This window comes from Eulemur rufifrons, chromosome 7 (genome assembly GCF_041146395.1).
Source record: "Eulemur rufifrons isolate Redbay chromosome 7, OSU_ERuf_1, whole genome shotgun sequence".
In the NCBI taxonomy this organism is placed as follows: domain Eukaryota; kingdom Metazoa; phylum Chordata; class Mammalia; order Primates; family Lemuridae; genus Eulemur; species Eulemur rufifrons.
In genome coordinates, this window is record NC_090989.1 from 90,407,861 (window position 1) to 90,435,530 (window position 27,670).

General features: G+C 37.8%; 1 protein-coding gene across 1 annotated transcript; it reads left to right on the forward strand.

Moving 5' to 3' along the window:
• Positions 1–27,581, forward strand: SLC2A2 (solute carrier family 2 member 2). Its single transcript, XM_069475287.1, has 11 exons — positions 1–89; positions 5,435–5,527; positions 8,791–9,053; positions 13,604–13,728; positions 16,636–16,751; positions 17,685–17,847; positions 18,335–18,522; positions 20,762–20,866; positions 24,173–24,274; positions 24,955–25,158; positions 25,248–27,581. The coding sequence occupies exons 1-11, from the start codon at positions 75–77 to the stop codon at positions 25,446–25,448; spliced, it is 1,575 nt and encodes a 524-aa protein (XP_069331388.1). The 5' UTR covers positions 1–74; the 3' UTR covers positions 25,449–27,581.
• The last annotated feature ends 89 nt before the right edge of the window (positions 27,582–27,670 follow it).

A 27,670-nucleotide genomic window follows, 5' to 3' on the forward strand; every position in this document is an offset into this window, starting at 1 on the left:
CAGGGACCGGTCAGGTGCATGTGCCACACTTGTTACAGGACCTGGAATTAAGGGGAAGACTCCCAACCCATAACATGACAGAAGACAAGGTAAAGCAGTATTGTGTTTGTTCTGCATCTGGCTTTGAGGAAATAGGGGAATGCGTTCAAGTCACATAGAGGATTTGGGGGATGCTGGGTGTAGCCACCACAGATCAAAATTACTTCTCTTTCCTTGGCCAACTGATAGTTCATTTGGTTGCTTTAAAAACTGTTTCTTATTCAGTAATTGGGGTTTTAAGGATTTTTGCTCTGTTTTCTGACTAGTCTGCATAATTTTTTAAGTGGTTCTGCATAACCATATTACTGAAGAAATGTGCCCCTCCACCAAAAAAAAAGGCAGGTTAACCTGAATTTAGTCATGAAAACTGATCTGCAATCTTCAAAACTGTCAGTGTAGGAAAGACAAAAGAGATAGAAGGGATGTTTTAGATTTAAGAAAACTAAGAACTGACTACCAAATGCAACAAGTGATGTTAAATTATGAAAGGAAGAAGAAAACAGCTATAAGGGATAATATGGGGACAGTTGGGAAATTTTAAATATGGGCTGTATCTTGGATAATATTAGTGTATCACTGTTACATTCTTGGCTGTAATAATGGCATTGTAATTATGTAGGAGGATGTCTTTGTTCTTTGTGAGTATATGGTTAAGTATTTAGGAGTGAAATGACACAAATATCTGCAGCTTATTTTAAAACAACACACACACACACACACACACACATGCATATGCACACACACACATACACAGTGAAAGTTAAACAAATGTGTTGAATGTTAACCACTGGTGAATAACGGTAGAGGTTATGGAATGTTCATTGTACGATTTGGACATCTTTCTAGATATGATACTTTACAAAATAAAAACTTAAAAATAAAAAAGGGTCTAGTGCTATTGTTCCCTTATAAGATTTCCCTAAACAAACTCACCCACCCCCAGCCACACAATAATACAAATTGATCAAACTGTGCCCCTATTAGAGTCTCACCTTTAAGTTCTGATCTGGAAAAACTTACCCTGCTGAACATCCCTCACGTCATTAGGTGGCACGGTTAAGAGCACTGGCTCTGGAGTCAGTCAGACATTGGTCTGGGTTCTAGTAATGTCATTTATCTGCTGTTAGATTTGGATTAAGTTATTTATTTAACTGAACTTTGTTTGGGTTTTCTCTATAAAGAGAAAATAAGATTGGGATATAATATGTGACATTCAGGGATTATACTAGTACTTTAGGGTTTGGGGTAATTAAAAGAGAAAGTATTAAAGAGGCTTAGATGACAAACATTTTAATGTAAATAGTTACATGTTTATATAATATGTATTTAAAGAATAACTAGCATGTCATGATTTCATTATTATAGCCCATTAATATTAAAGCTAAAGTAGTTAGAACTTTAAAGACAATATAAAGACAAATATTAATAGCTATACAGATAGTATGTAGATTTGGCAAAATTCATGCAGGTACTATTCCAATAACTAAAGTTTAGAATATACTGCAAAAAGGAAGATAATGTGCTTAACATGGTGCCTGGCATATAGCAGATGCCCAAGCTTCATTTAGAACTATCATTAAATTCCCTTAGGGGCTTTAGAAATTATGTTGTAGAACTTTTCTGGAGAACCAAGGAATTGCCTAATAATAAATCCCAGAAAGAATGAAAATTGATGTAAAGCACAATGTTTTTCAACTTTGTGAATCTACCCAGACTTCGAAAGAAGTAGGATAAGCAACGGACTGACGGTCAAGAAACCTGAGTTGTCTCCCTGGGTCAACTCATAATGCCCACAGAACCCAGACAAACCACTTGGCCTATGGAACCACAGTTTCTACAACTGAAGAACAGAGGAATTAGACAAGAACCCATTGCTCTCTAAAGTCTTTTTCAACTTGAAAATTCTGTGGCTCAAGAAGCCCCTGGCCTTTTCCAAAGTTGGGTGCAACATCACCTTTGGCTTGGTTTTTGGAGGCTTGTAGTTTAAAGGAAAGGGTATGAGCTTCTCCTCCCTACCTGGTAGTTGCTGAAAAATCTGCTCTTTTGTGTAGCAGTCGGGTTTAAGAACATTAGCTCTGGGTTCCCATACTAGAGTGTCTGTTATTTACTAGCTGTATGGTGTTAGGTATGACCCTTAATCCTCTCCGAGCCCTGATTTCCTCACCTGCTATATAGGAATAATTTAATGTACTTTGTAGTAAGTTGTGAAAAAGTTGACACGTGGTTGTTTGGTAAAAGCAATGAATGAGATGATAATGATGTGATTAAAGATGCATTTGTTCTGTAGCCCTCTCACTGTTATAGAATGACCGCATTATTTATCCTATTTAGTTTTTATAATAATCCTATGCATTAACTGCTTTTATACCCATGTTATAGGCAAAGAAATTTAGGCTCAGGGATATTATGGCCTGTCTGGGACTCTTTTCTATGTTTTCTGATTCCTACATCTACTTTTCTTTTTTTTAGTAGACCCCATATGATTTGTAAGCCACAATATAAACACAACATTTTGTTCAGCCATTTGCTTATTCTACCCTTCTACATTTATCCAACAGCATATTTATAGTAGACATGTAATCTAGTTTCTCTAACTTAAAATTATAAAGCTCTAAATGAGGACAGTCTTTTTGAAAGTGCAAGTTTAACAACTTGTAGCCTGTGAAGAAGTTAAGAGAAAAGGCTTGAAGATCTTCTGCCACTTAATAAGTATGTGGCCCTCATATGTGAAAAAATAATAATAATTCCTACCTACAGGGTTGCTAAGGGAACAGGCAAATCATTTAAAACCACAGAGCCCGGACAGAATAACATCCTCTCTAAATTCTTGCTATTTTCATTAGCTCGTATGTCCTTTTCCTTGTGTCAAATCTCTTGGACACTAAAGTGGATGGATGAAGGTTGATAGCATTTATTGAGACATTATTGTTTCAGAAATTTCCCCCTCAGAAACAAAACTTTCTCCGACCAAGTCTAGAGCCAAGCCACATAGAAAGCTGACTATAAATGTTACTTCTTTGCATTTCACAACACTAGAGAAAGAAAGGATGGGGATCAAGGAGCCAGTTCACATGCCATTCAGAGAGGGCAACTAAACCTGAGAATAATGGGTAAATAAAAAGAAAGCAAAAAGGAAATGCAATCAAACAGTACCAGGGACTTTTTTATATTTAAGATGATCACATTAATTGGGAATTCTCAGGAATTCAAATGACCTGCTTAAAATTGATGCAATTGCTCCTCACCTGATCAGCTGGCCGAAATTCTATCCTGGGGAGTCAAAGCAGGGAACTGCAGGCCCTGGGGTGGCAGGACCACAGCCAACTCCAAAAGAGAAACCAGGAAGACTAGAGGAAAAGAATAATATTTCTAAACATTTAAAACTTCTCCTATCTCCTTCATAGTTGCTATTTTTCATTATTCTAATAACATGAGGACTTGATCTTAGGGCTGCTCTAGAATTTCTATAGTAAGGACTTAGAACAATCTGATTGGAAAGGAATAGGATGGGACATCCAGAATCTTTACACTTTACCTTTTATGTTTGTCAAAGTAATATAGGAACAGCTAACACAGTTGTGACTTAGACTGTGAATATGGAGTGACAGGGGAGGGATGATGCAGATTATGGGGGAGCAAACCTGCTGCAGCCACCACCATCACCCCCCCCGTTTCTGTGGCACCCCTACTCACCATTGGCATGGTCACTGGTCAGATTCTTAAAATAAGAAGAAAGAAACTCCATGCTTATGTAGCAGAGGAAGAGGGAAAGAGCCAGCAGAGAGCAGAAGCCCAGGGATGGAGTGGGAGGCGGCAGTCACTAAGAAACCAAGTGCTTGGAGACTCTGTCGTAGAAGAAAAGAAGATTCAGGGATGAGCCTGGGCAAGTATATCATGGCCCTGGGCTTGTGGTGGGAAGACCCTGAGATTCCTCTTCAGCTTAGCGACAGATGAGCAGTTGAATACCCTTTGCCCTTTGGGACTTTTGCTCAGAGACCTCACAAAAGACCTATGAATAGGAGAGGGGGTAAGAATTTGTGTGGTAGTTAGTGGGAAAATGCACTTGAGATTGGTGGGTATTGGGAGGTTTGGCTTTAACATCATAATTGGCAAATTCTGTAAACGTGTACTCTGAGATTTTTTTTTTAATTTATAAAGATTATGATCCTAGATTTTCATATGTGCTTGACTTTTGAATGTCTGTTTCTGACCAATGAGGGATGCAAAATAAACAAGAAGTTAAAAGCATAAGCGCTGGATCCAAGTCATTATTCTGTAATTTACTAGCTGTGAGATGTTAACCTAATCTAGGTATCTGTAAAATGGGGACACTAATGGTGCTGCCAAGGGGTGTACGGTAGGCAGAATAATTGGCCTCCAAAAATGTCCACAGCTTCATCACCAGAACCTGTGGATATGTTACCTTATATAGCAAAGGACTTTGCAGATGGGATTACGGTTACAGACCTTGAGATGAGGAGATTTTCCTGGATTATCCAGGTGGGTCACATCTAATCCCATGAATTCTTAAAAGGGAAGACCTTCCCCAGCTGTTGTCAGTGTCAGAGATGCACTGTGAGGACTTGGGCTGCCCTTGCTGGCTACAGAGATGAAGGAAAGGCACCAAGGAATGTGGTTGCCTCGAGAGCTGGGAATGGCCCTTATTTTGTAGCCAGGACAAACACACAGACCTTGATCCTACAACCATAAGGAAGTGAATTCTATCATCAACCTGAATTTTCTCCAACAGCCTCCAGAAAGGAGCACAGCCTGCCAACAGAGTTTAGTCCAGTGAGACTCCTACCAGACTTCTGACCTACAGAACTTTAAGATAAATAAATTTGTCCTGTTTAAGCCACTGAGTTGGTGGTAATTTGTTATGGCAGAAATAGAAAACTAATACAAGAAGTAAATGAGAAAATCCACCTAAAGCAGTGACAGGCATCACTGAGCATAAATGGTCAGTATCAGGCTCTGAGGCTGCCTTTGCATTGTACCTCACATCAGAGTGTCCAGATTATAGTGATGGAGGTATGAGGGAAGGGGGTTAAAGCACTCCCCAGGCACCCTTACATCTTCTCACTGCTGATGATGGTTACAAATTGCAAAGAGGATGAACATCCCTGTCCTTGGAAACAGCTTGAGGGGGAAAAGGATTGGAGGAGAAACTACCAACCAAGTAAACGGAGCCCCGTCTTAGCTTTGGCTACCTGAGCCTCAGTGGGGGGAGATGAACAACACCTGCCTGCCAGGAGCCCAGGGCACCCTGCGAATGGACATCGCGGGGAGAACACCAGCCCGTGGAGCCCGTAAGAAGTCCAAGCTGCAGCCTGACAGGACTGATGAGTAACTGAAATTGCCTGGTGTTTCCCAGCTCCGTGTTTCTCCCCCACAGGTCACCGGGATCTTGGTTTTCGCTGTGTTGACTGCGGCGCTGGGCTCCTTCCAGTTCGGATATGACATTGGTGTGATCAACGCACCTCAACAGGCAAGTGAAGCATGTACAAGTTCCCTTTTTGGCAAGTTCTGTCAGTGATAGATATCATATGTTCCTAATACACAGAGATAAAGTGTCGCTAATACACAGAGATAAAGTGTGTCCACGTGGGAGGCACAAGGTGATCTTGGCCTGTCAGGTATGATATGCAGGTTCCAAAGCTATAACTTGGCCTTGACTCCACAGTTAACAATCGCAGGAAAAAAAAAAAAAAAAAAGAGGCAATTCTTAATCTCTGACTCTGCTGTTTGCTGAGCTCACAGAAAACTCCAGTCAGAATAGCACGTGCCCAGGGGTGTTTTTTAAGGGAAAAAAAAATCTTATTGCAGCAGTATTCATTCAGAGCTCTCAGCCATACATGAATAAAAAGTGCCAGGGAATAAGAGGAAACAATGGGAGGACATGTTTCACTCAGTGTATATTTATTGAGCACCTACCTATTTGCATCAGATGCTTTAACCTATGCTCTCCACAACTGGGTCCTCCCAACAACCTTATTATGCTCATTTCCAGCCCAGATTAAAGCCTTTAGGAGCCCTAACACTAAAAGAGATTAGAGTCCTTCCCCCACCATTCCTGTCTCCAATAGATGATCCAAAGTAAAACAATGCAAAACTTTAGAATAATAGTGAAGAAGTCCAACAAAGTTTGGATTTTCTTCATGATGACTATTTGGATGGGTATTTTTTTTTTGAGACAGGGTCTTGCTCTGTCACCCAGGCTGGCATACAGTGGCACGATCATAGCTCACTGCAGCCTCAAACTCCTGGGCTCAAGCAATCCTCCTGCCTCAGCCTCCTGAGTAGCTGGGACCACAGGCACATGCCACCACACCTGCCTAATTTTTTTAATTTTTTGTAGAGATTGTATCTTGCTATGTTGCCCAGGCTGGTCTTGAACTCCCGGCCTCAAGCAATCCTCCTACCTTGGCCACCCAAGGTGCTGGTATTACATGTGTGAGTCACCACACCAGGCCCTGGGTAGGTATTTTTTAATATCAAATAATTTCAACATTTTTTATTATTTATTTTGTACATCCCTACTCTGGTATCCAATGAATAGACAGCAGAGGTGTGTTGTTGTTCTCAGCTCCCACAGCCTGTAAGTGGGAATTCATTCTCCTCTGCTCTAGCTCAGGATGTGAGGTCACTGAGGGCAGGATTGATGTCTTGCTCCTCTTCCTATCACCAGTGCCAAGCACAGCAGTTGGCAACAAGAAAGTACTCAATAAAGTGTTTAATGAATGAAGGGGTTGGTGGGGGGGGGGAGGGCATGGGGAGAGAGAGAGAGAAGGAATCTGGGGAAGGGGTGGCACAAAGTGAAGTTACAACAATTTTTTGGGTGCCTTCTATAAATCCATCACATTTCCTTTGCTTCTTTTGCAACATTGGGATCCAACGAAAATGCAAGATAATGCAGGGTGTAAATGTGTGAAATGTGTGCCAGCCACAATCTGTCACCTGAAAAGGGCTGCTTTCTGGGCTAAAAGATGTGCCCCAACTAGGTGCCACACATCATCATGAGTGTGGCAGGACTTGCCATGGTTGGGAGGTCCAGGGAATAATGCTGGGGGGCCAGGAGACCAGGGTCATATCTTTTTTGTCTGGGTGATGACAACAAATGCCAATTTAACAGGAATTTAGTTCAACATCACCATGACTTGGAATTGATAGAGCACCTTCTCTTTTTGTGGAAGAGCTTTTCACATCCTTGTTTGAAACATCCTCTCCAGTCTTAAAGGGAAACTTAAGCTAAGATCTCCCCTTCTTCAATCCAAGTCCCAGAGCCAGAGCTGAACACAGAGATCCCTGTACTGGCATCCAGGTTAGTTCCCTCTCGATAGTCCCTTCCTTGTGTGATTAAAGAGCTGCTTAAATATCATTACATAAGAATGATCATTCAGGCACTTTATTTTTTATTAGCTGAATGACATTTGAAGTTATTTTAAGGTATTTTAAATTCACAGTTTCTTATGGTTATGAAAATTACACATGGTTATTGTGGAAAGTATTAGAAAAAAATTATTCTACCACAATGAGCAAACTGCTGAGAATATTTTGTATACTTCCTTCTAGCCTTTTTTCTATGCATATTGTCCATATAGGGTGGTCTTCTAATGAGGCAAATGTCTTGATCAGACTCCTTTTATGATAAGAGGATATTCAATTCTCCTTCTAACGCAGCTGATGTTGCCCCACAGGACTTTGCCCATAACTGGTAACCTAGAGCAGCTGCATTCCAGGTCCTTGCAGAGAGCACCCTCCCGGGTCACTGATGCTAAGCAGTGATCAAAGCATCATTGAGAGGAATGACATGGGAGGACTATGGCCTGGAGGATGTGCTTTTACTCCATTATATTGTGATATGACATTTTCCTCTACTGAAGCACGTTATAAAATATGGCTCTGTGAAATTTAGTTTGAATGTTACTCATTCTATTACACCCTGAGCTCTATAAAGACCCACAGGAGAAACTTCTGTCAGGTCTCAATACCTTCCCAAGGGCCATTTTATCTTTGGAATTCATCAGTCCTATACCTGTTTTTTTCCTCTCTTTGCACTAGCTGCTAGAAAATTTATTGGTAAATTTATAGCTCATATCTGGCAAGGATACAACACCTAGTGTTTGAATTTTGTAAACTGACTTTATTTTTGACCCTCATCTTTCCCAATCTTTTTTTTATATCCACATTTATGTTTCTATTAAAATATTTATGTAAGTCAATATAATATAAACCCTGCTGTGCAGAAGTAACACTGGTATGAAAATGTATCTTTTTAACCTACAGAATATTTTCAATTTCAATAGTTGCCAACATTTAAAACTTAAAAAAATTTACAGGAAAACCAAGATTCCTGGCTTCTATTAAAATATTAAAGGCCATCCAACACCACTCTTGCACTTGCAGCTTCCTCCATTAGGTGGGGTAAATACTCTCTAGTCCCACAATCCTGACCACCCCCTACTATATCACCAATAGTAGAGAACATATTTCAGTCCTCTAGTCATCAAGGTGCTCCATGCCTCCTTCACTTATTTGTTCCTGCCTGGTTCCTGTTGGCAATGGAATCTCTGACCTCTGTTTTATAGGACATGATCCAACTGTAAATAAATCTATCCATGTTTGTATGTGTATAGCATACATAATTGGGATGGTCCTATTTAAACACCTAACAAACATTTTGAAGGAAAAACAAAAATATATAGAATGCTTGAAATAATAAAGCTATTTCTCTTTTTTTTATTTTCTTAGATAATAATATCCCATTATAGACATGTTTTGGGTATTCCACTGGATGACCTAAAGGCTATCAACAACTATGCTATCAACAGTACAGATGAGCCGCCCACGACCCCATACCCAATGGACCCAACACCAATCCCTGGGGCTGAGGAAGAGGCTGTGGCATCTGCTAACCTAATCACCATGCTCTGGTCTCTGTCTGTATCCAGCTTTGCGATTGGTGGAATGATTGCATCATTCTTTGGTGGGTGGCTTGGGGACATGTTTGGAAGGTAGGCAAAGTTCATAAATAAGCATAAACATAGAAACGTTAATGTTTTGGTTTTGTTTAGAAAAATATTATCTTTTGTGGAATATTTTTAGAGTTGTTTTTTGATTCATGACCCTATGAGGCAGGTCAGTAGGAGATCAAATCAATGGAAAAAGCTGTTGCAACAATCTAGTTAATTGTTCAGGCATTTACAGCAAAACTGAGTTTGATATATATTTCTAGATAATTGCTTTGATCCTCTGACTTTGTAAGTTATAAAACATGTTAGAAAACTACTGCACAAACGGTTAACTCAAGAAGTCAGCAGAAGAATCTAGATTGAAATTTTTAACCTGGGAGTTCAGTGTTTGCTTCACAAAATCACTCCATTTCTCAGACACCCAGTTTTTCATTTTTAAATTAGAATTTGGCATTTGGATCAGTCAAGTCCAAAGGTTCAGTCAATATCCCTAACTCCCAGTTGCCCAGGGTACTTGGCCTGGGGCTTCTAGTGGCTGCTACTACTTCTATCTCAAAGCCTGAACCAAAGATGAAGTAAGAGCTATCTCTATTTCTCAACTCTGGTTTCTATTAGTGTTTTGGATTGAAAATATCAGTGGAACTCCTTTACCCTCCAATTTCACTTAGCCACATACTAAAGCTGTTGAGATTTCCTACTCTACATAGAGAGAAAATAAAGTTAGAAAATGAAATGATTATTTCTTTAGGTTTATTTTCTGCTCTTTGAGCCAAGGTATTATGTATTAATTGCCTTTTTCCTCATAATAAAAATAATATATGCCAAATATGAAAAATTTAAAAAATGAAAATATCTTTAAAGATAAACAACAATATAGGAAACTAACGTAGTAATTCTGGATTATAATTCATCTAGTTTTTCTAATTCTTATTATAAATTATAACTTTTAGCTCTAGATATCAAAATTCTTGTAACTTCCTCTTATACTGGAGCTTTTATATAATATGACTGTGAGAAGTTTTCTTAACTAAGGGCATCATAGTAACTCAAGTTTTATTATTATTCTTATTTGAAAAGGAGTTTCCTTCACTGTATAAGAAAGTGGCCAATTTCTTACATTTTATCAACTTACTGATGTTTAGTTGAACTTTAAATCAGAATCTGTAAAATACAGAATTAATAAACTGAATTTCATCATTTAAAATCATTTCAATTAATACCAAATAGGTTTAAGTAGTAAATGGAGAGTTTTCTAGGTTAATGATTTCTAAAATAAATCAAATTAAGCAAAATTAAATTTTAAAATATGAACAAATCAATTATTTTAGTAGCTACTGATATTTTATACTACTTCTCATTCCTAAAGAAAAAATTTAAACCCTTGTTGCCCCTCATTTAGAGATGAGATTCTGACAGGTCTAATTACTTACACTAAAGCATTTAATTAGTGTCCTAGTATTGGAGCCAGGATGTATATCCTCTGAAGTCTTAGGATTTAGCCTCAACAATGGCCATACCCCAAAACAATGTCAAATGACCATGTATCAAATTACCTATGGTAAGCAAAAAGTGAAGTTTCTTCAAACTCTGAGTAGAAAAATGATCCTCATTGGAAAACAGCCATAAAACTCATAATTTCAACTTCAAAATTAAGATAAAAGAGCTCAGTGTCTTCCATAAAATTATTTTTGTAGGGAGACTTATTGGGAAACGACACGAGTTTCCTTATTACCAGTGTCATTTCTTTACTAGTTAAATATAAATAAATAAAAACATATTCCTTCCATTATTGCTTTAAAAAAATTCTTTCATTGCAATTGCGTAATAGTAATAGATGTCTGTGCCCACCATTTTATAGTTTGGGGTTTGCAAGGTCAATTTTTCTAAGCTGTGTATTTATAATTTAATTACAGAGGTGTGTGGGGAAGACCATGGTTTATGTAATCCATACTACCATGAGTAAAGGAAGTTATACATAGCTTGCCTTTCAGTGCGTGCATTCTTTTCTATCAAAAATGGAACTCATTAAAATGAAGCATTAACCTTTAGTTTCAACAGCTCAAGTCCCAGCTCTGTCACTTAATAGCTGTACGAAAATGAGCAGATTACTTAGGTTCTCTAAGACATTTTTCTCCCATGCACTGTGGGAAAAAAATAATACGTAGGCCAGGCACAGTGGCTCATGCCTGTAGTCCCAGCTACTGGGGAAGCTGAGGCAGGAGGATCACCTGTGCCCAGGAGATGGATGTTATAATGAGCTATGATGGTGCAACTGCACTCCAGCCTAGGTGCAGGACATGACTCATCTCAAAAAAAAAAAAAAAAAAAATCCCCCAAAACAAAAACCTACCTCATTACCTCATGCCATTATTGTGAGGATTAAATTAGAACAAATAGAAAGAGTTTAGCACAATGTCTAGCACATATTAAGCAGGCAGCAAATGTGGCCTTATTTTGATTTTGATGGTGACCATGACAACGTAGAAGCCCATGCTATCAGAAGTATTTAGAGCCAGATTTAAAGAAATGTACTTAGACTTAAATTTCTTTCTTCCTGATTCGACTACTTCATATTTTTTTATTATTTATTTGTAGCTATTTCTCACATCTGAACAGAAGTTAAAATAATTTAAATTGTATAAAGTGTTCCAGCATCCATTGTTTGGTGGTAGAGAAAAGGAACTTCAGAGCAATCTGGCATCAAAAGTCCTTTCGGGCTATTTCTTTTATGACTTTTTATCTTTTTCCCCCTAATGAAAGAGACTATTAGCTAGCTGGTAATAACTTTCTAAGGTAAATTATTGAATTTGCCTGCCCTATGTTCCTGTGTAGATAAAAAGCATTTCACAGCAGTCTGAGGAGAGAAACACCCCTTAGCCATCTTCCTACTCTGCAGCTCTGAGGCCAGCCAGCTCTAAGTCACTGTTTCTCCTGCCTTTGGGCAGTTAATGTTTTCCTTACGTTAGTGTCCTATTTCTGCTGTAATGCATTACCGCCAATGTAGTGCCTTAAAACATCACAAATGTATTTTCTTACAGTTTTGAAGGTCAGAAGTCCAAAATCAGTTTTAGTTGGCTAAAGTCAAGATGTCAACAGGGCTGGTTCCTTCCGGGAGCTCTGAGAGAAGAACACATTTCTTGCCCCTTTCCAGCGTGCAGTGGTCACCTATAGTTCTTGGCTTGTGGCCCCTTCCTACATCTTTGAAGCAAATCACTCCAAACTCTACTTCTGTCATCACATCACCTTCTCCTCTTCTGCTTTACTCTTACAAGGGCACTTGTGATTGTATCATTGGGTTCCCTTAGATAATCCAAAATAATCTCCCTACCTCAAGGTTCTTAATCACATATGAAAAATCTGTTTTGCCATATAAGGTAACATTTACAGGCTCTGAGTATTAGGATATGGAATCTTGTAGGGACTTTATTCACAGCCTATCACGTTGCTGTTGGGCAATCATTGCAATATGAGATCATACAGTTTTACTCTCCAGAAAAAAAAAAAAAATCTGTTTGGTGTTAAAGATACTTGCTTAGAAAAAGCCTATCTGTCAAAGTTTGGAACACTGAAATAGAATATAATGAGCTGTTTATATTTCTTTGTAGCACAAACATTTCCACATCTGTCCATTCAGATTCTTTTATTGCCCTTATTATCTGCTTGACTTTGAAGAAGGTTTTTCTGTACCTTACTTTCTCATTAAATATGAATAAAAGTATCAAATACCTGCAAGTGTCAATTTTCATGTGACAAATTTTGAAAATGGTGTTTTTATTGCTACTGTCAAGTTTATTATGTATTTTACATTGGTTGACATTAATTTATAGATTCTGGAAATATGCTGGTTTACAGTGTTAAGATAAGGATAATTATAATTTCTCTATAAGGCTTAATATAAACCTATATTTTAATTTACTTTGAAATAATTTATAAAATTTAATTTGTAAGCTTCTTTCCTATCTATATCAACTACCATTAAAAGGAAAAAAAAAAAGAAACAAATTGTAGGTTACAACTACAGAATTAAATTTAGCTATCACCAGATAATTATTCTTTAAAACAATCAACTTGAAGAAAACTTAGTTAACTCTTTGAAAAACTGTTGTAAATATTATCCTAAATCAAACTAGTCATGACTGTGATTAAATAATCTCTATCAAAACACAGAGATCAGGTGGATGTAACCTAGGTTCTCTCATCATATATATTGCTTATTGTTAATACTTTAGTCCACAGATGAATCAAAGTAGTAATCTTGGTTCAAAATTCTCCAACTAGCTCTTTTGGGGCTCTGTGTGTGTGTGTGTGTGTGTGCGAGCGAGAGAGAGAGAGAGAGAGAGAGAGAGAAAGTAGAGATAAGGTCTCGCTCTATTGCCCAGGCTGATCTCAAACTCCTGGGCTCCTCCCACCTCAGCCTCCTGAGTAGCTGGGACTATAGGTACATGCCACCATACCTGACTTCCCAACTAGGTTGCTTATGTAGCAAAATTAAAATAATTGCTCTTAGGTAAAAATCTCAACATGCTCTGAAAGTAAATAATTTTATCAAGTTTTGATGCTAAATTTATAATTCTTGATTTTTAAAATTTCAGAATCAAGGCCATGTTGATAGCAAACAGTCTCTCATTAGTTGGAGCTCTCTTGATGGGGTTTTCAAAATTGGGACCATCTCATATACTTATAATTGCAGGAAGAGGCATATCAGGACTCTATTGTGGTAAGTCACACACACACACACACACACACACACACACATCTTTGTCTGAAAATTACTCTAAAGGCAGATGTGGTAACATGCATGGATAGTTTTGAGCCTAGGGTGACATCACAGAGGGAAAGGTACTAGCATAATGTTGAAGTCTTGAGTCAGGAAAGCTTGGGACCAGTAAGCAGGAATTATGCTATTTAGGTTCTTGTTCATTGCAATGACATCATTTCTAGTTGTAAGATCTCAAATTATTTAACTCTGTTTCTTTATTGAATATTATCTCAGAAAAATTTTTAACATTTTCAGTTTCTTCATCTAATAAATTAAGTGGATAATAATATCTACCTAATAGGGTGATTGTGAGAGAATACACATGAAATGTTCAGCATAGACTCTGACATCCAGTAAGTTGCTGACAAATGCCAGCTGTTGTTCTTACACCTGTGGTGCAGTAGACAGTGGAAGACTGCTACCCCCAGACCCCTAAATCTGCCCTTATGGCCTACCTGGCTGCTAGTCTCCATCTCTCATATCTTTACACCCTGAACCCATCTCTTGGACCACATTCTCCAGGCCTGTGGAGAATGGCTGAGTGAAGCATTAAAGTGGTGGTGTCCACAGCAAGAGGGAATCAGACAGAAGCAGCTAGAGGAGTTTGGAATGGAGGAGGAATGCTCCTCCCATGAACTTGATGCAGCAGAGTGGGAATCACTAGTTCTTGCAGACAGCTTTTCAAACTTTCAGAGGCAACTAATTAGCAGAGGTCTGAACAGAGAGGATCATTCAACCTCTAAAACAAATGGCCAAAGTGTTAACTACTGCCCATGAAGCCCTGACTCTGACGGTGCTGGGCTGAGGTTTTAGCCCATTTTCACAAACTGTAGTTGCCTTGCAAAGCACCAAGACCCATTGGGGGTGGGGAAGGAACAGTGAGGGCACAGGATTTGTGTGCAAAGTATTTTTAACACTTTTACCTGCAGAAAAGACTTTAATTCCATGTGTCTTCAATGATGAGTTGAAGCAAAAGTCTAAAATACTCACAAGTTAATAGTTCAATTAAATCTCCTTTCATTATTTTCAATGTTAATACAAAAAATGAAGGTCAGGGAAGTTTTATTAAGGTGAAGAGTCAGCCCATACATGGAAAGAGCTTTGGATTTAGAGTTAATCAATTCTAGCACTGTCTCTGCATGGTCTTAAATATTAAATCGGAGCTTCAGTTCTTTCTTCTATAAAATACAGACAATAACACTATAAAAGAAGTCCAAATTATGATTCTTCTTTCTTTTCTCTCCATTTAAAAAAATACAGTATGAAAAAAATTACAAAATATTTTTGTCACAGTCATTCTTAGCAGTCAGATAAAAACTTCCCATCCCCTACTGCACTTCTACTTCATCCATCCTCTCCAGCCCTGACTGTCCACTCTCACTGTAGACCAGCACAGAGAAAAAAAACAGTTCCACCAGTAGTGGAGGGAGTATAGAGACATAGACTGTTTAGCTCAAAGGTAAAATAAATCTGAATTTATTTTCACAAATGTGAAAATAAATGCTATAAACATATGGTCAAACAACCTATTAATATAATTAATATAACCAAGTAACTAGTACCTCTCTAACCATCTTCCAAAATTATGTCTGGCCCTATCATGAGCATTAAAGTTGCTAAAAATTATAGTAAATATAATTTGTCTTCAGATTCATGTGACCTCACACCTGTGAGCTTATCTGCATTATTCTGTTCTTAAGGTATAGTATTAGGCATTACTGAAAGATAGTACAACTTAGAATAGGACTAAATAAATGAGTTTTTTAATTATTTAAGATCAACAGGCCTCACATTAGAGTCATCTGTAAAATTCAGCAGAAATACAGATGCCATATCAACCATGTAAATGTTCATTTGAGATATTAAGAATAATTTGAAGCATTAAAAAAATATATATATATTGAAAACAGTTGCCAAAAACATCTTTTACACAAAGACCATCCATTTCCTTTTGATAGGTAGGCAGTCTCTACAAGGAAGCCTCTGACAAATTATATTTTCAAATACTTAAGAACATGCCAAACACTGAATTCAGCATTGCCTATTGATAGTCTCTGACCTTTTTTTTGCAATCAGCAAATGGCTGGACACTCCATCTCCAACATGACTTGTTTACATGCACATTTAAGAAAGCTTCAGAAGGCAGAACGGCCTAATGCTTTTCAAATTTTTTGTATTCCTTAAAGCACCAAAAGTCGTTCTTCAAATAAAATCTTTTCCGATGCCTAGTATTTGGATAGAATGAAGAAGTTGGGTTTCTCTGGCTGGATTACTGGGGGAAGAGTCCTTGAGTTCATTAACCTCTTCCACATTTCTACATGCCACCCCTCATCAATACCTTAACAGTGATCTTGATGACCCCACTTTGTGGAAATTCAGACAGGGCATGTAGATGTAGTTCCCATGCTAACGCTCTATGGCACTATAATCTTGGGCAAGTCATTTCTCACTTCTATCAAGAAGTTGGCCCGGATATGTTCTAATTTCCTTTAATCTCATGAGCCTACATGAAGAATATTATTAAAACAGTCTTCATTTTCTTTTCTGAAGACAACCTAAGGGGCTATGATGTAAACTAAATATTAACATGGATTTTTTTTAACTAAATAAGACAACACGATGAAGAATTGCCAAATACATGACTAAGCATTTCTTTCTATGCATACTTGTGGCTACAACTTCATTTGGGGTCATATCAACAAATATTCTTTGCATAAACTGTGTATCTATGGCTAGGGACAAGGGTTTTTTCTTACAATGAACTCAGGAAGGGACTTCAGTCAGGACATGGACTGTATAAACCAAATTATTGTTATTGAGATAGTCCTGGCTACACTTTAACATTTATGTTCATATTTCATGCAGGGCTAATTTCAGGCCTGGTTCCAATGTATATTGGTGAAATTGCTCCAATCACTCTCAGGGGCGCTCTTGGCACTCTTCACCAGCTGGCCGTTGTCACAGGCATTCTTTGTAGTCAGGTAAAAACTTCCCATCCCCTACTGCACTTCTACTTCATCCATCCTCTCCTGCCCTGACTGTCTACTCTCACTGTAGACCAGCACAGAGAAAAAAAAAAACAGTTCCACCAGTGGTGGTGGAGGGAGTATAGAGACATAGACTGTTTAGCTAAAGGTAAATTATTACCACTCCTCATTTTTCCCCTTAGAATTGTTGGTGGGATCAGCACTGAAGGGGACCTGGCAAGTCAGGTCACCAAATCCATAGTAGTCTAGAATTAAATTATTCCATTTAGATTTCAAGAAATAGGAAACTTCAAGTTTTTGACTGCTTGGGTTTCCTTTGTTTTGAGCATCTTATCTGGCAATATAATATATAAATGATTACCATAGGAGCTCTAGTTCAGCTAGCTCTATCCTTCCCTTCTACCCTGTGGTCTTAGAGGAAGGCCTTGCACCCCATGCCTAGGACAATCCAGAGGGTAGTGTGCAAACCACTGCCAGAGGGATCACAAAGCTATTAAATAGTTCTCATCAGAGTAACTGCTCTATTTATAAAACCCCATTCTATTTAAGTTCTGGGTAATCTAAGAAGGAGTTTTCAAGCAAAGGTCCAAAGTTACGCATAATTTGAATACAGTATTCCATCTGGTTGCCTGGAGACTATAGCCATGTGTGTATCCAATTTAAAAAAAAAAAAAAAAGTTTGACTGATTCCCATCTTAACTGTCCAATAGGAGTTAGGAAAACAAACCTAGGTGAATTCTTTGTAAAACAAATAATCCCTAATTTAATTAAAGTGTGATGCAATAGTAATAATATTCATCTTGTGCTTACTTGAACCAAAGTTGTCAGGGATTACTCTTAAATAGACGACGTATTTTTTCAACAAACCGTTGTAAAAGGTAGACTCAAAATGTTGTGCAGCTGGTAGCTTCTTCCCTGCCTTTTCAGATTATTGGCCTTGACTTTATCCTGGGCAATCATGACCTGTGGCACATCCTGCTTGGCCTGTCTGCTGTGCGAGCCATCCTCCAGTCTCTGCTGCTCTTTTTCTGTCCAGAAAGCCCCAGATATCTTTACATCAAGTTGGATGAGGAAGTTAAAGCAAAGAAAAGTAAGTCTGTGTGGTTTTTCTTTCTTATTATTGTTTTGGCATTATCAGTTAATGCAAAATATTGTGCATGAATGGTTGCTCGTGAAGTTAGTACCAGTGCCTTCCAAATGAAGTCATGTAAGAAAAATGTGTGAAATCGTTTTAATAAGACTGGCACATTCCATTTTCCACCCATAAACACTCACTAAACCAGAAACCCACATGCAGGGTATTAGACTAAACCAGGAGTTTCTAAAACATCCTTCCAGCATTACACCTTTAGGATAATGAAGATCGTAGTTTTCTTTGCCATGAGATGAAGCCAAATGTTTGCTTTAAAAAAAAAAAAAAGAACAGAATTTAATTTAATGAAAAAGAATTTCCAACATCTATGCTATTAAGTAATAGAAAGGAGGATGCAGAAATGTAGCTCTTTCATTAACACAAAAAAATAAATTTATTTTTGTTTTGACCTGAGTTGTTTCAACCTGATCGTTTTGGGGCACAGGCTTGAAAAGACTCAGAGGATATGATGATGTCAGCAAAGACATTAATGAGATGAGAAAAGAAAGGGAAGAAACATCAAGTGAGCAGAAAGTCTCCATAATTCAGCTCTTCACCAGTTCCAGCTACCGACAGCCTGTTCTAGTGGCATTGATGCTACACATGGCTCAGCAATTTTCTGGAATCAATGGGGTAAGTTTAAGAACACCCTCTAACTCTTAAGAGCAAAATGAATTAGGATAGGTAGGGCAAGAGATGTAAGTTTAAATCGCTAACAGACATTTTAAAATGTTGTCATCACATGTCTTATTACAACCAACATATATTGAGTGAGCATTAATATTCTTTTTTTGGTTTTTGCTTCAACATCTTTCTAATATTAGTTTGTAATTTTTAAAAATGTCAGCAATCAATGGTATTATATGTCCATTAAGATGAAGGTAAAAGGTAAAAAGCATAATTAATACAAGGAGGAAAAAGGAGAATAAAATAATTATATCCTCCCAAACAAACTAAATTGCAAGAGGCTTCTAGAGTTGAGCATCGAATAGCCTAGACAAAAAGGATCCCAGGGTTCCCTTTATCTATTTAAATGAAGTACATCAGATAGCCAAGTACAAAGAAAAGTTTTCTGCCATCGAAGAAAACCTTCATTTCATTTAGGGAGACAGCACACAAAATAAACAGTAAAGTGAAATGGCATGATATTAGTGAGTAAAGGTAGTAGATAACACATGAGGAAAAAACATACTGAGTCTTAAACTAGCTAGCTTTTAGGTTTTGAATTGAAACCCCTGTATCATGAAGACTAAAATGGTTCTACTAGCAACTAGCTACCAGAAGAAAAAATTAAACATTTGTTTAAGAAACTAAATTTTTAAAAAATCACTTATCCCCTTTCGTTGCTGTTAAAAATGTAAATTGGGCTTCTTCTATCCCAAATCCATAAGAGATACTTTGGGGGGTGATTGATGGATGGACAGACACCTAGGGGAGGCAAAGAAAGTACTTCCCATGAGTTAAAGCAAACTGAGACCCAAACCTCACTCCACAAGTTCTGCTATGGTCTTTGTCCTCCTTTAGGAGGTTGTTGACATTCGTTTTTACCAATACTCTGTATGTCTTTGGGGCTCAGAGACCAAATTCATGTCCCCTGGCTCAGCTCTACCTATATATCCAATGGCACAATACTTAATCTCCCTAAACCTCTCTGCTTCAGCTTCTATCCCAGTGCCTGACTTAAAGAGGCATCCAAGAAATGTTGAACATGAGGCTATTGGGCAGCCTAAAAATGGTAGGATAGTGTGTAGTGTGCCGTAAGCCACTACTCACTGAACATAGTCTGCCCAGTCCTCCTACATTAGTCCTGTCTGCAGGAAGAGGTGCCAGCAACAAGACACATCAGATGGGGAAGGAATGACGAGGATTATAGATGACAAAGTGACCTAAGAGACTATTATAAATATATAAACATAGCTAAATTTAAAAAGGCTATTTGTGATGTTGTGAGCCATATTTCTCCGTCTCTACTGAGACCGTGGAAATTTTTGGATTAAATGCAATAACACCCAGAACTCTTACACACACTGGTGAGACTATAAAATTGTCATACTTCTTTGGAAAACTAGCAATTATCTATCAAAGCTGAGCATATGCTTACACTACAGCCCAGCAATTCTACTCCCAGGTATAAATGCATGTATACTTCACTAAAAGAACTGTACTAGAATGTTCATAGCAACACTATCCAAAGCAGCCGCCTGCCATAAATACCCATCAATAGTAGAATGGGTAACTAAATTGTGGCATATTAATACAACAAAATATGATATAGTAATGACAATGAACCATCTACAAATACACACAATGAGGATGCTTCTTACAAAGGTAATGTTGAACAAAAGAAGCTAGACACAAAATGATACATAGCATGTGGTTCCATTTACATCAAGTATAAGAGTAGGCAAAATTCACCTATGATGTCAGAAGTTAGAACAGTGGTTTCCTTGGAACAAAGGGCAAAGGGACATATAGGGGGTTTCCTGAGGGCTGGAAACGATTTATTTCTTGATCTGGGTGCTGGTTAAACAGGCTTGCTCAGTTTGTGAAAATTAATTGAGCTTCATACTTATTATATGTGTATGTATATTATATTTTAACAAAAAGTTTAAAAAGATTTTTTTTTAAATAGAGAAAATGCAGTAGCAGAGTTTTCAGCTAAATATAGAGTAATCAGAAACTTTAAACACTAAAAGAAGATGGTGAGTTTTCCTTCCCTGGAAGGTGAGGGTGGAGAAAATCTTTGGGAAGTTCTAGGGACCATACATAGCTCTATAGCAAAAACTAAAAATAAACAACCTAAAATATTTCCAGTTTTAAAGACATCAGTGCTGGGCTTCTTGAATAAAGCCAAATTGTTTTTACCTTGCAGATCTTTTACTACTCAACCAGCATTTTTCAGAAGGCTGGAATCAGTCAACCTGTTTACGCAACCATTGGAGTTGGTGCTGTCAACACGGTTTTCACTGCTGTCTCTGTAAGTAAATATCATAGATAAATACACTGCTTGTTCCTTGGTGCAGAAATGGGGGAAGAATTTGTAATCTAAAAGTGATCAATGACTTACTGTCCACCTGCTTCTAGATGTGTAGAACGAAGTGGATCATGGGAAGAATCCTACCTGAATAAGCCCACCACCGCCTTGAGATGAGGCATAATGGAGAAGGGGGATCACTGGTTTTCTCCACTGCTGAAATGCCATTTAGTCACTCATTTGTGAATTAATGACTTACTTGGGGGCAAAGAGGACTTCCTCCTTGTACAAATCTCTGTACTTAAACCCATTGGGATTAGCTAACAGCTTGTCATTTCTGTCAATATTGGACAGTCTACTTAGGTTCCTCTCTTCCCATGGTTGAAATTCTTTTTTTTATCCTGATATCTTGAGTAAAACACCTTAAAAAAAGAAGTCCTCTCTAACAGACATTTAAGCTCCTAAGCAAAGGTAAACAGACTCAGCAAACTCCTATGATGTTAGGCCATTGGGCAGAGCTTCCAGATAGTTCCCAATGATGCACGAGAGTATGCATGATAGTATAGAGGATGGGGTAGAAGTGGAACAGAACCAGAAATGTTCTGGCTTTTTCCAACAAAAGGAAGAGGTCATGTACTCTTCTTAAAACCAAATACTTTATATAAGGAATGATTCAATATCTTGACAACAATAATGTTTAATATAATAATTTAAGAAATAAAGTAAACAACAAAAACTTCCCAACTAATGTAATTCACTCTAAAATAAGGGTAATCAAGATTATTTTTATCTTTGGCTACAGGATGTTCAAAAGGCTTGTGCTTTTCAATTTTGGTCTCAATACTATACTCAACATATTTTAGTTACTTGTTTTTCATTTTCTACACATGGACTCTTACCTATTACCTTAGGATGATCAATAAGTTACAGCCTGGCTGCCTAGATCAAAAGGCAGGTTTGTCCGGAGCACATTAAACAGTGCTGGACCTTGGAAAGAGCAGGAAGAACAGATAACAGAACACCAGTGGTCCTGTAGACATGCCTTTGGAGATGAGGCCTGTTCAAACAAAAAGGCCACTCAAAATCAATCAAGACCTGTTTCTGAAATGCAATCCGAGAGACTATTCACCTTTTGTCTCCTGAAATGCTTTTTACAAATCCTACTTCAACATATTTTTATAATATAGAGATTACTAAAACATTTTGTTCATAACAGGATTTGCTATGTAAAGCATCAAGTTGTCAAATTGAGTAGCCCAAATTCTGAGAAAAATCTAAAGAGAAAGTTTCTGCAGAATTTGCTTTTTGTACCTCGCCCCCAACACCACTGGTGTGGGAGGAGATGTTTTATTTAAGACAGTATCTTAATTATTTTCAATATACCTTTGTTAGAGTTCATACTTTCATTCTGTGAAAGTTTTTGAAAAGATGAGTGACATAATTTAAAAAATCAGTTCTAGTCATTAATTAAGCCTCCAGAACTACAGATATTTAAAATTTTTAATTATATTTATTTTCGAAAAATTGTTTTAAAGTTCAAAAAGTACAAAAAGGGTAATCCCTCAGTCACTCAGTTTCTTTCCCCCAAATTAACCAATGTTACCAGATTCTGTGTGTTCCTTCAAATAAAAATATGCAAATAGGAATATGAACTGAATATATTAACCAATATGTTTAACCAACTTGGAAAGAATATCAATCTGTTTTTTCTGAACGGGCGTTTGGGAAAAGAGAAAGACTTTCCCAGCTCCATACTGAATTATATTCCATACTCCATGTTCTCTTCTGCGCTAATGGGCTGGTAAGAAGAGAGCCCATAATCCTGAGAAAAAAAAACAAAACAGGAAGAAATGTGAGGGATCTGGGAGAGAAGCGGTGGCTACCAAACTCCAACTAGGCACGCAGAATATGAGTGAGGCACACTAATACAAAGGTGAGGGTTATGGCTGGGCAGACATCTCCAGCCACTGACCATGTGTCATGCTTGTCATACTCATCCTGAGTGCACATCCAGCCTTCAGGGAGAGAGAGAGTCTGACTCAATTTTCAAGACATGCAGTTTTAGAGTTTATTGTCCAATTAATAACAATTTTTCAGAAACAGAAGAAACAGAGTAAGAGCCTTTATTCCTGAAGAAATGCTTCTATTTTCTTGGTAGCTTGACATAGTGTCATCAAGCAAGTTCTGAAAGTCCTAATTAAAAAGTCAAAATATAGACAGAAATTTTATGAACTTGAGAAAGGTTTATTTTTTCCTACTTCCTTCTCAATAATTAAATGTGTGCTCTTTGCTTATCATCCTATCTGAAGTGATTTGAAACTCTAATGTGAATCTGCCTCTCAGATGAAAGGAGCTTTCACTGAGGTGAAAAGAAACGTTTCTCAGATATATTCAGAGCCAGAGCTCACTATACTACAGATACTAGATTGCTGTTGATTTACTGATAGATTGATAAGTCTAGCCAATTTACTCACCAAGGTGAGAAATTAATTATGACCGGTAGGTTTTTGGGGGAGTGGTGGGGAGGGGGGGTGACTCATACCTAGCCGTGCCAGTATTCCAAGCATCAGGCAAGAGTCTATTCAACAAACTCCGGTTTGGGCTAGTTGTAAACCTTCATGGTTCACACAAAGGTCCACAGAACTGAAGCAATCAATGACGTATCTCCTCAATTAGGATAAGAAAGCATTTTAACCCTTTGCTTTAAAGTCTTATCTTTTTGAATGAATAGTTCACTCACTCCCAGCACCAGGTACATTTAAACATATCAGAAAAATGCAGACCTGACTATTTTGATACAATGGTCAAATTCCACATGTTGCCACATGAGGGTCATGATAGGAATGTAGCAGTGGGAAAGCTGGATGAGAACAGTTGACACCTGGACAGTGGTATTGTTTCAGGTGTCAGTAGTGCACAAACCTTTGTAATTATAACTGAGGATAATTATCAGAAAAGAAACTAACATCATTTTTTTGAATGTAGAACCTTCACATTTTAAGTGTATACGAAATCTATTAGGAGAAATCCAAGATGTACAGTCTCTGAATATTGTACCCAAAGTGATAATCCTGGAGTGGTGGCAGCACTATGGTCTGTCTCTAGAACGGCCTATTCAAATCAACGTGACCACCTGGGGCCAGAGTCACTCCCCACCTCAGTCTCACACTTGTCAAATGGAATAATAGAACTGCCTCTTACCTGTTGCATAAATTAAAATAACCTCTTTGGTAGTAAAAATGTTTTAAGTAAAAAGTCAATATTTTGTGACTCATAAAACTGAGATAATATTCTTTAAAACTCTCCTAGGTGTTTCTTGTGGAGAAGGCAGGGCGACGCTCTCTGTTTCTCATCGGAATGAGTGGCATGTTTTTCTGTGCCATCTTCATGTCGGTGGGACTTGTGCTCCAGGTAAGTTTGGCGCCTGCACTGAGATTTTTGGTTACCATATGATAGCACCTCTGTGCTCCAGGCTAAAATGATTTTATATCAAAGAACATTTGAGATTGACTGACGCAATAAAGCCAGAGGAACAGCATACAATGCAAAGGAGGAATATAAAGGAAAGAGGAGCTAGTTTCTTGAGTTTAAAGACTGAATGTCGGCATGTAAATTGTGCTTGTTATCCAGGGAGGCAGCGTAGCACATGGTTGGAGCACAGGCTCTGGAGTCAGCCCCAGCTGGGTTCTGATGCTGGCTCTGCCGCTTGGCTGCCTGTGTGACCTGGGGTAAATACCTGAACCTTTCCTGCCCAGGACCCTCACCCACTCCTTCACAGGGCCTCGTGCATCTTGTCTAGCAACTTCGGTTTGAGTAAGAGCAAGGTCATTGGACCCTTGCGTGCCTCGCCTCTTACACAGGAGAAGAGTGACTAAGGGTCATATAAAGTCTTAATCCAGGGGATTTCCTATAGCATGGCTCAAAAGATTTAAGCATGATTTAAAACTAGAATAACTTGTACTTGATGGAACTAAACACATTAGAAAGAGAGCTATGCAACCTCTGAACTCAGTGAGAGGGCTACTTCGCTAAAGGAATAAGCAGCCAACGACCTCAGCCCCACTTTTGCTTTTGTTTTGTATTTTCCTCAGGATAAGTTCGCTTGGATGAGTTATGTGAGCATGGTGGCCATCTTTCTCTTTGTCAGTTTCTTTGAAATTGGGCCAGGTCCAATCCCCTGGTTCATGGTGGCTGAGTTTTTCAGTCAAGGACCACGCCCTGCTGCTTTAGCAATAGCTGCGTTCAGCAACTGGACTTGCAACTTCATTATAGCTCTGTGTTTCCAGTACATTGCGGTAAGCAGCCTAACATTATACAAATTTACTGAACAGAAGATAGGGTCAAACAGATGCTAACTGGAACTCTATGTTTGTTCTCTCTGCAGGATTTCTGTGGGCCTTATGTGTTTTTCCTCTTTGCTGGAGTGGTCCTGGCCTTCACCCTGTTTACATTTTTTAAAGTTCCAGAAACCAAAGGAAAGTCTTTTGAGGAAATCGCTGCAGAATTCCAAAAAAAGAGTGGCTCAGCCAAAAAGCCAGAAGCTGCTGTGGAAATGAAATTCCTTGGAGCTGCAGAGACTGTGTAAAATATAAACTGCTTTTGACGTGAACAGAAACAGTAAGGGAACTGTGTGTTTTTGCATACACATCTTGAACTATTGTTTTATTTTTTAGAGAGCTTTTATGGGCTCTGATCAGAAATGTCATCAAATATTACCAAAGAAAGTATTTTTTTAAAAGTTAAAGAATCTATTTTTGATGGTAAGATTCTATAATTAAGTAAACCAAAAAGGCTAGCTCATTTTGTTACACTAAAGAGCCAGTGGCTGGGTGCGGGGGCTCACACCTGTCATCCTAGCACTCTGGGAGGCTGAGGCAGGAGTATTGCTTGAGGTCAGGAGTTAAAGAACAGCCTGTGCAAGAGCAAGACCCTGCCTCTACTAAAAATAGAAAAAATTAGCCAGGCATGGTGGCGCATGCCTGTAGTCCCAGCTACTCGGGAGGCTGAGGCAGGAGATTTGCTTGAGCCCAGGAGTTTGAGGTTGCGGTGAGCTAGGCTGACGTCACGGCACTCCAGCCTGGGTGACAGAGTGAGACCCTGTCTTAAAAAAAAAGTCAAGCACATTCTAATATTACCAGCTCTATTCTTTGTAACAAGTTTCTCCTGAAACTGAAGAAGTTTCAATGTGTTGTATTATTGCTTCATTAGCCCATTACTAGAAACTGAAGATACAACTAATATTTATATATTTGAATATGATTAAATTGGAATTTTCTTACCCACAGATCTTATACTAAAGGAGGTATGGCTAGCGGAAATAAGATCTATGGTAAAACTGACAACTGTTTCATTTCTCAGCTATTTTTCTTGAGTATTAGAATTTGTATTTTGTTTAAATTTTGATTTTTTCTGTATTTTCATGTGGAACAGTTTATTGAGTATATTAAAATATGTTTACAGGAAAGACTTTTATTTTTGGTAGGCTTACCAAAATCAGTACTCAGAAAAAAAAAAATTTTAGTTCCTTTGTTTGATGACCAAATGTTTTTTGCAAGATTAAACACTAAAAAGGTTTCACCTAGTCATATATCCTGGGTTATCAGTTAGTAATACTATCTATTATAAAACCATGTTAATTCCTTGCTGGTTAAATCCTTTGGGTTATCTTTTGTTTTGCTTTTTAATCAGCACAGCCGATTTTCTGAGCTGTGTTATAAAATACAGTCAAACAATCATGAGTCAGGCATTTTGTATATTGCCTCAAAACTCTAATAAGTGAGATCAGTCTAACTTAGGGAAATTTGAAATAAAGGATTGTTCTGTTTTGTTAAAAATATTTTCTGAATTATTATGTCTCAAGATAAATTGAAAAGGTAGGGTTAGAGGATTCATGAGGGTGGGCTTCTGAAACTTGTTGATTGTTTAACTTCAGATTTCATCAAAATCACTATTTAATTTTTCCAGAAAGACCAAGTTCCCTAACATAAAACAATTGTCCCCTTTGACGTTTCCTTTTTTGTCCTAATCATATACAGATTCTATCTAAACTCTTCTATTGCCATTACTCACATTTATTGTGTACTACCCATTTGCTTTTACCTAGGTAGGCAAACTGCAAATACACAGATGAGTAAACAGACTTCAGCTTACAGTCAATTTTACAGTTATAGAAATTGAGTTCTGATGGATACCAAGGCTTAGAAAGGGAGCTAATGTATCTCCAGGATGTTTTTCCCACAAAATAGAGCACTGAATCAATCCTTCGTATGTTTGCCTTAATGTGCATTGAAGAAAAGCACTTTTTAAAAAGTACTTTTTAAGAGTGAAAAAAAAAAGAACCACTGAAAATTTGCTTTTATTTATTTATTTATTTTTGCCAAAGTTGTTCACATCTATGTAATTTGGCAGTCCAAACAACTTGAAATTATTTGTTTTCATGCAGATTTTTTTTTCCCTTTGGGCAAATTTGGGATAAACTATTTTCACGAGGGTCTTCAGGATACAAAGTGACCTTAAATAGTTCAGGAGATCTTTGTGCTAAACTGAACTACTGAACTCTGTACAAAAACGTAGGCACTCTGAATAGGGCAAGAACAGGAAACAGCTCTTGGGTGACTCTTTTGCTCTCCTTTAGGATGTGATGGCCTTTGGGAAGCCCAAAGTTACAGTGATAAAGGAGTTTAACATTTTTATAGGCTGTGAATATGATTTAATCAAATCACCATTCCAGATCTCATTTACTAACAGAATAAAATAGTAAAGATTTATATAAAGAACACTAAAGACTATGTTTAAGTTCTTTTTTTT